Source organism: Macaca nemestrina, chromosome 8, assembly GCF_043159975.1.
Source record: "Macaca nemestrina isolate mMacNem1 chromosome 8, mMacNem.hap1, whole genome shotgun sequence".
NCBI lineage: Eukaryota > Metazoa > Chordata > Mammalia > Primates > Cercopithecidae > Macaca > Macaca nemestrina.
The window spans coordinates 116,189,140-116,201,744 of record NC_092132.1 but is presented as its reverse complement, the minus strand read 5'-3'; the positions used below and the strand labels follow the sequence as shown (position 1 = coordinate 116,201,744).

At 44.3% G+C, this 12,605-nt stretch overlaps 1 protein-coding gene across 5 annotated transcripts in view; it reads left to right on the top strand.

Moving 5' to 3' along the window:
- Positions 1–264: 264 nt before the first annotated feature.
- The window catches only part of LOC105476574 (ASH2 like, histone lysine methyltransferase complex subunit), a 35,487-nt gene continuing 23,146 nt past the window's right edge, over positions 265–12,605 (top strand). For 2 of the 5 annotated variants that reach the window (XM_071068387.1, XM_071068386.1), the window contains exons 1-7: positions 265–479; positions 1,456–1,522; positions 2,082–2,227; positions 5,684–5,772; positions 6,044–6,138; positions 9,829–9,924; positions 10,549–10,644. In XM_071068387.1, the coding sequence (XP_070924488.1) occupies positions 292–479; positions 1,456–1,522; positions 2,082–2,227; positions 5,684–5,772; positions 6,044–6,138; positions 9,829–9,924; positions 10,549–10,644 (777 nt within the window). In that variant the 5' untranslated portion in view covers positions 265–291. Of the gene's footprint in view, positions 480–532; positions 900–1,455; positions 1,523–2,081; positions 2,228–5,683; positions 5,773–6,043; positions 6,139–9,828; positions 9,925–10,548; positions 10,645–12,605 lie in introns of those variants that run through there. The other 3 variants (XM_071068390.1, XM_071068388.1, XM_071068389.1) reach the window with 3 other exon arrangements.

Sequence of the window (12,605 nt, the reverse complement as noted above, 5' to 3'; positions counted from 1 at the left end):
GCCACGAAAATACGCTGCATCCGTCCCTGATTCCAAAGGAAGTCCTAGAGGGAGTCCTACCAACCATCTAGCTTCCTCCGCCTTCCCCGTGCCAGGCCAGCGGCCACCGCAGGCTTGGAGGCCCGGCCCACCTCTGCCCGCGCGTCTGGCCTTAAAGCGGTAGTGTAGTTAGGCTTCCTCAGGCAGGCAGTGGACCCACCGCGGGCTTTTCCTGTTTGAAGACTACAGCGTCTCACAACAACGCGCGCGAGAAGAGAGGGTACTCTCGCGAGAAGTCCAGGGGTGGCCGTGATGGCGGCGGCGGGAGCAGGACCCGGCCAGGAAGCGGGTGCCGGGCCTGGCCCAGGAGCGGCCGCAAATGCAACAGCTGCAGAAGAGGGGGAGATGAAGCCGGTGGCAGCGGGAGCAGCCGCTCCTCCTGGAGAGGGGACCTCTGCTCCTCCGACAGCTGAGCCCAGTTCCGGCGAGGCTGAAGGCGGGTAAGAGGTCCTGCGGCCAGAGGAGGACGCGGGAGGGAGGCCCGCCCCTCGCGAATCCCGCGGCTCTTGGAGCCCTGCCGCCCGCCCCCTGCGAACCCAGGCCCCGCCGCCAATGGCTCGCCCTGCCCCTGCGCAGCTTGGCCCGTCCTCTCTCAAGTATATCTCAGATAACGCCCCTTTCGCACCTTTCACGGGCGGTGGGAGTTGAGGTGCCTGTCATTATAACTGACTCTTGCACCCCGGCAGGAAGCTGGTAGCTCACTCTTTAACGGGAGGCCTTCACATATTCCAGGAAAAAAAAAAAAAAAAAAAAAAAGAACTACTTTGCAGTGCCAGACTGAAAGAAGTAACGGTCACTCTGAAAACAGGGTGGGAGAGCTGCCTCTCCTTGAACCTCTCCCAGGACCAACTCTAACCCAGGTAGATTTGTCTGTAAAAGCCGATTAGGCGTCCCTGTGCTCCGTGGGTCCGCTACTGTCTTGTCCATCTTCTCAATATCCTGACAGTACCTTGGGCATCCAGTCTGAGAACAGGCGTAGCTGAAAAAGCTGCAGGAATATGAAGTTCGACTGTAATTTGATCATCATTTTTGGGAATAGGTATTTTGAGGTTTGTTTGTATTGAGAATTCTTGCGGCCGGGCGCGGTGGCTCAAGCCTGTAATCCCAGCACTTTGGGAGGCCGAGACGGGCGGATCACGAGGTCAGGAGATCGAGACCATCCTGGCTAACACAGTGAAACCCCGTCTCTACTAAAAATACAAAAAAAAAAAATAGCCGGGCGAGGTGGCGGGCGCCTGTAGTCCCAGCTACTCGGGAGGCTGAGGCTGGAGAATGGCGCAAACCCGGGAGGCGGAGCTTGCAGTGAGCTGAGATCCGGCCACTGCACTCCAGCCTGGGCGACAGCGCGAGACTCCGTCTCAAAAAAAAAAAAAAAAAAAAGAGAATTCTTGCTTGAGCTCTTTCATTATCTTATAGGGAGGCAAACTTGGTCGATGTAAGCGGTGGTTTGGAGACAGAATCATCTAATGGAAAAGATACACTAGTAAGTATTTCTTTTTAGTTGTTTGCAAGACAACATAGGGTTTGGTTTTAAATTTTTTTTTTTTTGCGGCGGAGCCTCACTCTGTCGCCCAGGCTGGAATGCAGTGGCGCGATCTGGGCTCACTGCAACCTCCTCCCGGGTTTCTGCGATTCTCCTGCCTCACCCTTCCGAATAGCTGGGATTACAGGCACCTGCCAACACACCCAGCTACTTTTTTTTTTTTTTTTTTTTTTTTTGCATTTTTAGTAGAGACGGGGTTTCACGATGTTGGCCACGCTGGTCTCCAACTCCTGACCTCAGGTGATTCTCCCTCCTCGGCCTCCCAAAGTGCTGGGATTACAGGCTTGAGATACCGCACACGGCCTTGTTCTTAAATTTTTAAGCGAATCAAAAATACATTCAGTCTAGGCACGGTGGCTCATGCCTGTAATCCCAGCACTTTGGGAGGCTGAGACCAGCCTGGGCAACATAGGGAGACCCTTGTCTCTTAAAAAAAAAAAATAAAGTAAAATATTTTATTCAAGTCAACTGTTTTGATTCTCGAATTGCTCTGACACAGGAAGGTGCTGGGGATACGTCAGAGGTGATGGATACTCAGGCGGGCTCCGTGGATGAAGAGAATGGCCGACAGTTGGGTGAAGTAGAGCTGCAATGTGGGATTTGTACAAAATGGTTCACGGCTGACACATTTGGCATAGATACCTCGTGAGTACTTTTCATAGCTTTTGTAAGAATTACTTGGTAAAATAAATCTGAACATGCTCAACCGTTAGTTTCTGGGCAAAATAAATGCGAAGTATTTCCTATGTCTCCTGACTCCTATTCAGCAAGTAGGATGTTGAATCGGGGATTGTTTTAATTCCCTTAGCATGTTATCTGCTTACTGACGGCACAGCCCTGATAGATACAATGGTGGGTATTGTCCCTCCATTTGAGTTTACAACCTGGTTTGGAGACAAAAAAAAAATGCAATTACAAACTGTTATATAAACAAATTTAGGACAATATAAACCTTGTGTTGGTGTTTTGGATTTTTCAGAAAGAATTAGTGTATATGTGCATAAAGCCTGTTGTCCCAAATTTGAGATGACCCATGCTCTTTATGCCTGAACCGTCCTCTTTTTCCTTTCTCATTGCTGCTGACTTACTCCTTTAGGTATGTTGTCTGCTCTCCTCAGCAAAGCTATTTCCAATCATGTGCCTCTTCTAGTGAATTAAAGTAATATTGTGATTGAGAATGAAAGACTTTTTTCCTTATACCGACTCCTGTCTATTGGAATAACTGTACTGCTCGCTCTTTGTAATGTTCTTTATGGTCTGTATTATACTAATACATTTATATAAGACTATATAAAAATAAGGCTGCATATGTGTGTGTTTTCTTGTTTTTTTCTTGCAACCGGGTCTCGCTCTGCCGCCCAGGCTGGAGTGCAATGGCAGGATCACAGCTTGCTGCAGCCTGGAACTTCTGAGCTCAAGGAATCCTCCTGCCTCACCCTTCCAAAGTGTTGGGATTACCTGCATGAGCCACCACACCCAGCTTTCCTTTATAATCTGTTGTATACTTTCTAGTTAAAAGGTTAAAATGGGTTTTAGAAATGCTGATGTCTCAATTAACATGTGACTTGTGATTTAGGAAGGAGTGTTTTTAAAAAGAAAGAAAAATACTGAAGGATCAGGAAGAAATAATTGATCTTGGTAGCAACATCTGTTGGGAAAACACACTAGCTAAGTGAGCCTGGTCTCTTAGAGAGGCCTAAGATAGGGCCACTTTTGCCGGAAGAATTTGTTTGGATAGACAGTTTAGGAAAGGAAATTTACTAGTGAGATAACTGGGAGGAATTCAAGGAAAAATCAAATCACAGTTCAAAATTTTGATAGCTTTGGAGACAAGAGTTTGTAACTGAACTTGAAAAGTTGTATCTAAAGCCCAGTTAGATCCTATCCGTGGTATCAAGTTTAAAAAAGGGGAGGGGCGGGGGCCAGGCACAGTGGCTCACGCCTGTAATCCCAGCACTTTGGGAGGCCAAGGCAGGCTGATCACGAGGTCGGGAGTTGGAAACGAGCCTGACCGATATGGTGAAACTCCGTCTCCAAAAAAAATACAAAAATCAGCTGGGTGCAGTGTTGCACGCCTGTAGTCCCGGCTACTCGGGAGGCAGGAGAATCACTTGAACCCGGGAAGCGGAGGTTGCACTCCAGCCTGGGTGACAGAGTGAGACTCCGTCTCAAAAAAAAAAAAAAAGGCAAGGCATGGTGGCTGACACCTGTAATCCCAGCACTTTAGGAGGTGGAGACAGGAGGATGACTTGAGCCCAGGCGTTCTAGACCAGCCTAGGCAACATAGTGCAATCCTGTCTCTATGAGAAATAGAAAAAATGAGCTAGGGCCGGGCGCGGTGGCTCAAGCCTGTAATCCCAGCACTTTGGGAGGCCGAGACAGGTGGATCACGAGGTCAGGAGATCGAGACCATCCTGGCTAACACGGTGAAACCCCGTCTCTACTAAAAAATACAAAAAACTAGCCGGGCGAGGTGGCGGGCGCCTGTAGTCCCAGCTCCTCGGGAGGCTGAGGCAGGAGAATGGCGGTAACCCGGGAGGCGGAGCTTGCAGTGAGCCGAGATCTGGTCACTGCGCTCCAGCCTGGGCGACAGAGCAAGACTCCGTCTCAAAAAAAAAAAAAAAGAAAAGAAAAAATGAGCTAGGCATGGTGATGCACCCCTGTAGTACCAGCTACTCAGGAGTTTTAGGTGGGAGGATTGCTTAAGCGCCGCAGATTGAGGCTGCAATGAGCCATGATTGTACCACTGCACTCCTGCCTGGGTAACAGAGTGAGACCCTGTCCCCCCCCAAAAAAAATAAAGCCCAGTTAGGTGGGATGGATTATCTTTTGCAACTGAGATAGAGAATGTGAGCTAGCAGGGTATGAAAAAGGCTGCTCTTTACACCTGTTTGTGTGAATTAAAATAACTATTTACCTACCTATCTTTAGTATGAGGCTTTGCCTTCTGTAAATGAGTTTATCACAATAAACTGTTTAACAGAAGAGGTTCTACAGAGAAGTGAAGGTAAGGAAACTCAGCCTTAACATTTGTAAGAATGTTTCTTAATTCCATGAGGGTAACAATAGTTGGTAAATGCTTGGTAGTCTTCTCTGAGGATACCCTAAGCTAGTTTCAGAGTCCGAGATAAACCTTTGTTCTGGTTTCTTCTCTTCTAGCTTAAGCCATTTATACTAAAGGTCTTCTGTCCTTCTGTTACTTTGCCCTTTGCAAGACTAAACTCCTGTCCTTTTCCTGTCACCCTGTGCAATCACTACCATGTTTCCTCAAATGCGTTGATTCCTCTGTTGCATCCCGTGTCTGCCATATTGTCTTTCCCCTCCTGGCCTCTTCCTCTCTTGACTTCAAATAGGCAAGTCTTCTCTTGATGTCAGGTGATCTACCCGTCTTGGCCTCTCAAAGTTCTGGGATTACAGGCATGAGCCACCACGCCTGGCCTAGTTATCTACATTTTTAATTCATTTTTTCTTACATTCTGCCTGCCCTTTCCAACCACATCATTGACACCATAGAGATATACCTTAGACTACTTTGTCCTTTTCTACAGCTGGCCTGGCATATTCTTTTTAGGTGCTCAAAAAATAAACTAACAAGATACCTTGTAAGAACAAGTGAGAACCTTCTAGATGCCGAATTGTCCAGTATAATGGATAAGGTCTTATTAATTTTTGTGACAGAAAAATCCAGGTATTTATAAGAATATGAGCCCGGTTTTGGTTTTGACAACCTTTTTACATTTTAAGACTATGTTAACATATTAACATTTTAATTTACCTGTCACTGAGGGGAATGGATGCATGTTAACTTCTCATAAAGAAGTGTACAGCCTGGGCAACATGGTGAAACCCTAACTCCATAAAAAAAATACAAAAATTAGCTGGGCATGGTGGCTCATTCTTGTATCCCAGCTACTTGGGGGACTGAAGTGGGAGAATCAGCCTGAGCCAGGGAAGGTCAAGTCTGCAGTGAGCTATGATTGTAACACTGCACTCCAGCCTGGGTGGCAGAGTGAGACCCTGTCTTAAAAAAAAAAAAAAAGAAGAAGAAGAAGTGTGTGTATTCACAAGTTCACTAATGTGTATAATTTGTCTCTTCTGTAGATCCTGTCTACCTTTCATGACCAACTACAGTTTTCACTGCAATGTCTGCCATCACAGTGGGAATACCTATTTCCTCCGGAAGCAAGCAAGTAAGAACAAACTCTGGAGTATTAGAAGATGATTATGCACTGGAAAAGAAAAGGGATCTGGGCTTAGCAGAATCAGGAGACCTTTGCCTAGTAGCTGGTATAAGTTCAGTTGGGGTTTAGCTCTGAATAATTGCAGTTGCCCATTTCAGGTCACATGATGACTCCATTTTGCTGCTGTAATTGTTATTTTCTGGACCACTTATTAATTATTCCCTTGGTAATAGAGATATAGTACTATAGATAACTGTTTCTTCCTTTTTGTTTTTGATAGACTTGAAGGAAATGTGCCTTAGTGCTTTGGCCAACCTGACATGGCAGTCCCGAACACAGGATGAACATCCGAAGACAATGTTCTCCAAAGATAAGGTAGAGGTGGAATTAGTGTAATTGCAATTATACTAAAGAGTTAGGTGGAACTTCTAAATATACTCCCTAACAAGTACTTTCTTCCCAGTTTTTAATGAATATATGACAGTGGATTCAGTGATTACCTTGTTCTTTTTTTCTTTTTTTTTCAAGACGGAGTCTTGCTCTATTGTCCAGGCTGCAGCGCAGTGATGCAGTCTCAGCTCACTGCATCCTCTGCCTCCTGGGTTCCAGCGATTCTCCTGCCTCAGCTTCCCGAGTAGCTGGGATTACAGGCTTGCGCCACCACGCCTGGCTAATTTTTTCTATTTTTGGTGGAGACAGGATTTCACTGTGTTGGCCAGGCTGGTCTCCAGCTGACCTCATGATCCCCCGCCTTGGCCTCCCAAAGTGCTGGGATTACAGGTGTGAGCCACCGCACCTGGCCTGTTCTGTTTTTTTTAAGAGAGAGTCTCACTCTGTCACCCAGGCTAGAGTGCAGTGGTGTGATTATGGCTCACTGCAGCCTTGACCTCCTGGGCTAAAGCAATTCACCTTCCTTGGCCTCTCAAAGTGCTGGGAGTACAGATGTGAGCCACTGCGCGTGGCCCATTTTTAGTTTATTTTTTCCAAAATTATTTTGAAAATTTTCAAGGTGGAATGTAGTGACACCATCATGGCTCACTGAAGCCTTGACCTCCTAGGTTCAGGTGATCTTCCCACCTCAGCCTATCGAGTAGCTGGGACTCCAGGTGCACGCCACCACACCCAGCTCATTTTTGTGTGTGTGTTTTTTTTTTAAGAGACAGGGTTTCGCCACGTTGCCCAGGCTGGTCGAACTCCTGTACTCAAGTGATCCGTCCGCCTCGGCCTCCCAAGTTGTTGGGATTACAGGTGTGAGCCACTGCACCTGGCCCGTTTCTTCTTCGATTTGCCAGTTAACATTTTGCTACATTTGTTTTATCTCCCCCATCTCTGTTTTTCTTTTAAGCTGTATGAGACTACCTTGTAGGTATATTTTACCCAATATTCTGTTAATACAACCACAATGCAATGATCATAGTAAAGAAATTTAACATTGGTGCAGTACTACTAATTTACAGTTCATATTTGTAGTTTCTCAGGATTATTTTTGTGTTAATAATATCCTCCTCCATAGCGTCTTCCTCCATCCAGGATCTGGTTAGGATCACCCGTTACATTTAGTTGTAATGACTCTTTTGTCCCTAATCAATTAATAAAACAATTCCTTTATTCAATTGGGTTTTGCTCTATTACCCAGCCCGAAGTGCAGTGGCACAGTCACGGCTCACTACAGCCTCAACCTCCTGGGTTCAAGCTATTCTCCCACCTCAGCCTCCCGAGCAGCTGCACTCATGCTACCACATCCAGCTAATTAAAAAAAAATTTTTATTGGAGATGTGGTCTCACTATGTTGCCCAGCTGGTTTTGACCTCCTGGGCTCAAGTGATCCTCCTGCCTTGGCCTCCCAAAGCTCTGGGAAGACAGGCATGAACCAACACACCCAGCTCCTTCATTTATTTATTTAATGAATTAAAAATTTTAAAGTGCTTAGACAGTTGTTTGGCATGATATTCCTCAATTTGCATTTGACTGTTTCTTCATGATTAGGTTCAGGTTAAACTTTTTTTTTCCTCTTTAATAGGGACGGGTCTCACTATGTTGCCCAGGCTGGTCTTACACTCCTGGGCTCAAGCAATCCACTGGCTCTGGCCTCCCAAGGTGCTGAGATTAAAGTTGTGAGCCACTGTGCCTGGCCATGTGTTAAACATTTTTGGCAAGATTATATAGGTATCGTGTGTTTTTTAGACCGCCACATCAGGAGATATATAAGATATTGGTTTGTTTTATTATTAGTGATCCTAAATTTGAGTAGTTGGTTAAGGAGGGAGCATTTTTATCTTTGTGCTAAGTAATCCTTAAGCCATACATGGAGATTATGTGAGTACCTTATTCTCCTACTCCTTTCAACTAGTGATTTTAGCCACCATTGATTATCCAACCCTGAATCAGTTGTTAGAGTAGTGGTTGTAAATCAGAATACATTCTTCAGTTGCAAGTCTTCTGTAAATAACTTCCCCTCATTCTTTTTTTTCCCTTTGAAATATCACTGTGGATTTTTTTAAAAAATCAATGTGTCCATTGTTGGAAAAATTTTTTTTTTTAAATTGAGATGGAGTCTGGCTCTGTCATCCCGGCTAGAGTGCAGTGGTGCGATGTTTTGGCTCACTGCAACTTCTGCCTCCTGGGTTCAAGTAATTATCCTGCCTCAGCTTCCTGAGTAGCTGGGACTACTGGCGCATGCCACCATGCCTGGCTAATTTTTGTATTTTTTGGTAGAGACAGGGTTTAACCATGTTGGCCAGGCTGGTCTCAAACTTCTGACCTCAAGTGATCTACCCACCTCAGCCTCCCAAAGTGCTGGGATTACAAGCGTGTGCCACTGTGCCCACACTTGCAAATGTTGTTGCATTTTTTTTATTTCTGACCCTCAGATTGTCCCAGATTCAACCATTGTAGCCCTATTGGACTGACTCCTGAAACTCTTTGATACGCCCCCATCCATTTTTGAACTCTTCCTTACTTTCTGGAATAACAAAATATTCCAGGCTTTCTTTATACTTCCCCTGGTTCCTTTTAGTAAAGATTTAGTTTTCATGGAACTAACTCTGGTGGTGGAACTTTAGAAGATTATCTACATAGGAGGCCAGAAGATGAAGGTCAAAAGTCATTTCAGTCATGTAAGCAGGAGTTGGTGAGAGCCACAGTCACAGCAGTGGGGATGGAAGGGAGGCCTGATTGGAATGACATTTCTGAAATTTTAAAATTTATTTGGTGACCGTTTAGGTATAAAAATTGTGAGAGAAGCCGGGCACGGTGGCTCAAGCCTGTAATCCCAGCACTTTGGGAGGCCGAGACGGGTGGATCACAAGGTCAGGAGATCGAGACCATCCTGGCTAACCCGGTGAAACCCCGTTTCTACTAAAAAATACAAAAAACTAGCCAGGCGAGGTGGCGGGCGCCTGTAATCCCAGCTACTCGGAGGCTGAGGCAGGAGAATGGCGTAAACTCGGGAGGTGGAGCTTGCAGTGAGCTGAGATCCGGCCACTGCACTCCAGCCTGGGCGACAGAGCAAGACTCTGTCTCAAAAAAAAAAAAATTGTGAGAGAAGAGTCAAGGACAGCTCTTATTGTATCTAGCTTATTTGGGTGATTACTGGTTCTAAGTTATCGGGAGCAAGAATAGAAATCTGAAAAGCAGATTTATGAGGTAAGATACCAAGTTCCATTTTAGTCACAAGAAGTTTGAGGTCCCTTTAGAATGTCCAGATAGATATGTCTCAGCTGGTAGAAATAGGAGCTCAAGAGAGAATAATTTGGGAGTCATCTTCTAATTGATAACCAAGGGACTGTGACAGAGCTTTTCCCTCCAACTGGAGTGTAAGCCCCACATGGCTAAGGTTTGTTTCTACTTGTGGAAATCCCCATAATCTGTATATTGTGTGTATACAATGAAATATTCAGTGATTAAAAGACAAACATGTAAACCTTGTATAACATTATGGGGGGAAAAAACTAACATGGATTTTTCTCTTGATTCTAACAAGGTCTTTGAAAAATGCTGTTTTCTTTCTTCGTCAGCATATTTTTGACTGCAGTGGTAATAGTCTTAATTTATTTTTAAAATTAGGACATTATACCATTTATTGATAAATACTGGGAGTGCATGACAACCAGACAGAGACCTGGGAAAATGACTTGGCCAAATAACATTGTTAAAACAATGGTAAGTAGACTAAAATTGATTAGACTTGACATTTAAGAAACCATTGTTCTTCGTAAGAATTAAATAACATTTTATCGTCTCACTGTGAAATGATAAAATTAGAACAACTTAATGTTATATTTTTGAGTGTGAGATACAGCTAATTGTGAATTTTAATAGTTTTTGGACACAGAATCAGTGAGATGCATATTGTGTCTTATGTGAACATTGCCCACATACACCTGGTTTTATGTATTGAAACTTTTGTCCACGGTACTTTTGCAAGAATAATTTTGTATTGAAATTAGAGACCATTTCTTTTCTTCTATTAAAAAAAATGTTATGGGCAATATTGTCCTTAAAATTAAAGAGAACACCTGGGGAGAAGTCAACAGCAAGCTGTTAACAGTGCTTATCTTTGTGAGATAGAAGGATAGGTGAGGAGTATGAAAAACTTGGGCACTCTTCGTGTTTTCTCTGTTTGAATTTTTTGATGGTAACGGATTATTTCTTAGAAGGAAAAACAATACTATCTTTTTTGGACACTACACCTAGGAACTGACTTTTGGAGTTGGTGGTTGATTCTTCATCCCATACTTTTCAGTATAAAATGTTCATTAATAGTAAAACACCGCTTCTTTTTAGAGTAAAGAAAGAGATGTGTTCTTGGTAAAGGAACACCCAGATCCAGGGAGTAAAGACCCAGAAGAAGATTACCCGAAATTTGGACTTTTGGATCAGGTACATTAATATGTTTTATATTTACTTTTTGATTTTAAGCCACTTGGGGATAGGGAGTCAGGTTCTGTTTACATGTGTATATTTGCCACATAACACACTGCCATTACATGCGCATAGCATCGTGGACTCCAAAAAAATAGTGAGTGATACGAGAGTACTCACCTTCAACCAAGAGATCAGTGTCTTACAGTGTTTTAGTTGTGGGTCTTCTCCAAAATGTTATGAATTTCTTCAAATCACTTTTTTTTAACTTTAGTTTCCTCACTTGTAACATGTAAAAAATGCTCTTTCAAATTACTTCTAATCTTTCTGACATCTCAAATTTTGCTCTTTTTTTTTTTTTTTTTTTTTTTTTTTTTTTTTTTTTTGAGACGGAGTCTGGCTCTGTCGCCCAGGCTGGAGTGCAGTGGCCGGATCTCGGCTCACTGCAAGCTCCGCCTCCCGGGTTTACGCCATTCTCCTGCCTCAGCCTCCCGAGTAGCTGGGACTACAGGCGCCCGCCACCTCGCCCGGCTAATTTTTTTGTATTTTTAGTAGAGACGGGGTTTCATTGTGTTAGCCAGGATGGTCTCGATCTCCTGACCTCGTGATCCGCCCGTCTCGGCCTCCCAAAGTGCTGGGATTACAGGCTTGAGCCACCGCGCCCGGCCTCAAATTTTGCTCTTAAAAACATTCTTTGTTGTGAAAATAATTTGTTATGAAGAATTTGTGTTGCATATCTAACATAACAGGCAAATGAAAATTGCCATTTTTTTGTTCAACAGCAGGGTTCACATTTGGCCAGTCAGAATGTCAAATCTTAAAGCTGTGTCTTTACACGTTTTATTTGCCATCTTTGAAAATGCAAGATTCAGCCCGGTGCAGTGGCTCATGCCTGTAATCCTAGCACTTTGGGAGGCTGAGGCAGGAGGATTGCTTGAGTCCAAGAGTTCGAGACCAGCCTGGACAATATAGCAAGACCCGTCTCTCAAAAAAAAAAAAAATGCAAGATTTCACATAGAAATTTAGATTTCTGTCTTGTAAAATGAAAACATCTGACTACATGGGGCCTGAATTCCCACAGGAGCTGAGTGAATGGGGCTTAGGCACTCTGGTTTGCCCTGTGCCCTCTTGTGCCTCTACCCAGGTTGATTGATTAATTGCCACTTATCGCCATTCTGAAACTATTCTGGTCCTTACACTTGGCCTGCCTCACGCATACTTGCAAGAGTGCTTGCTGGTCCACAAAACACCCAAGTTTGGGACCCTGCAAGCTTCATTGTTTAGAATTGTCGATTTCAGGCCTGGCGTGGTGGCACATGCTTGTAATCCCAGCACTTTGGGAGGTTGAGGTGGGCAGATCACTTGAGGTCAGGAGTTCAAGACCAGCCTGGCCAACATGGTAAAACCCTGTCTCTACTGAAAATATAAAAATTAGGCTGGGCATGGTGGCTCACGCCTGTAATCCCAGCACTTTCGGAGGCCAAGGCAAGTGGATCACCTGAGGTTGGGAGTTTTGAGACCAACCTAGCCAACACGGTGAAACCCCGTCTCTACTAAAAAATACAGAAATTTATCTGGGTGTGACAGCAGGCGCCTGTAAATCCTAGCTACTTGGGAGGCTGAGGCAAGAGAATCGCTTGAACCTGGGAGGCAGAGGTTTCAGTAAGCCAGTATCAGTGCCACTGCACTCCAGCCTGGGCGACAAGAGTGAAAATCTGTCTCAAAAAAAAAAAAAAAAAAAAAAAATTAGCCGGGCATGGTGGTGTGCACCTATAGTCCCAGCTACTCGGGAGGGTAAACCAAGAGAATCGCTTGAACCTGGGAGGCAGAAGTTGTAGTAAGCTGAGATTGTGCCACTGCGCTACAGACTGGGCAACAGAGTGAGACTCCATCTAAAAAAAAAAAAAAGGTCAATTTTAGTTCCCATTCTGTTAGAATTTCTCTTGTTTTATGAGCATCCAGATTGACTGACTTATGTA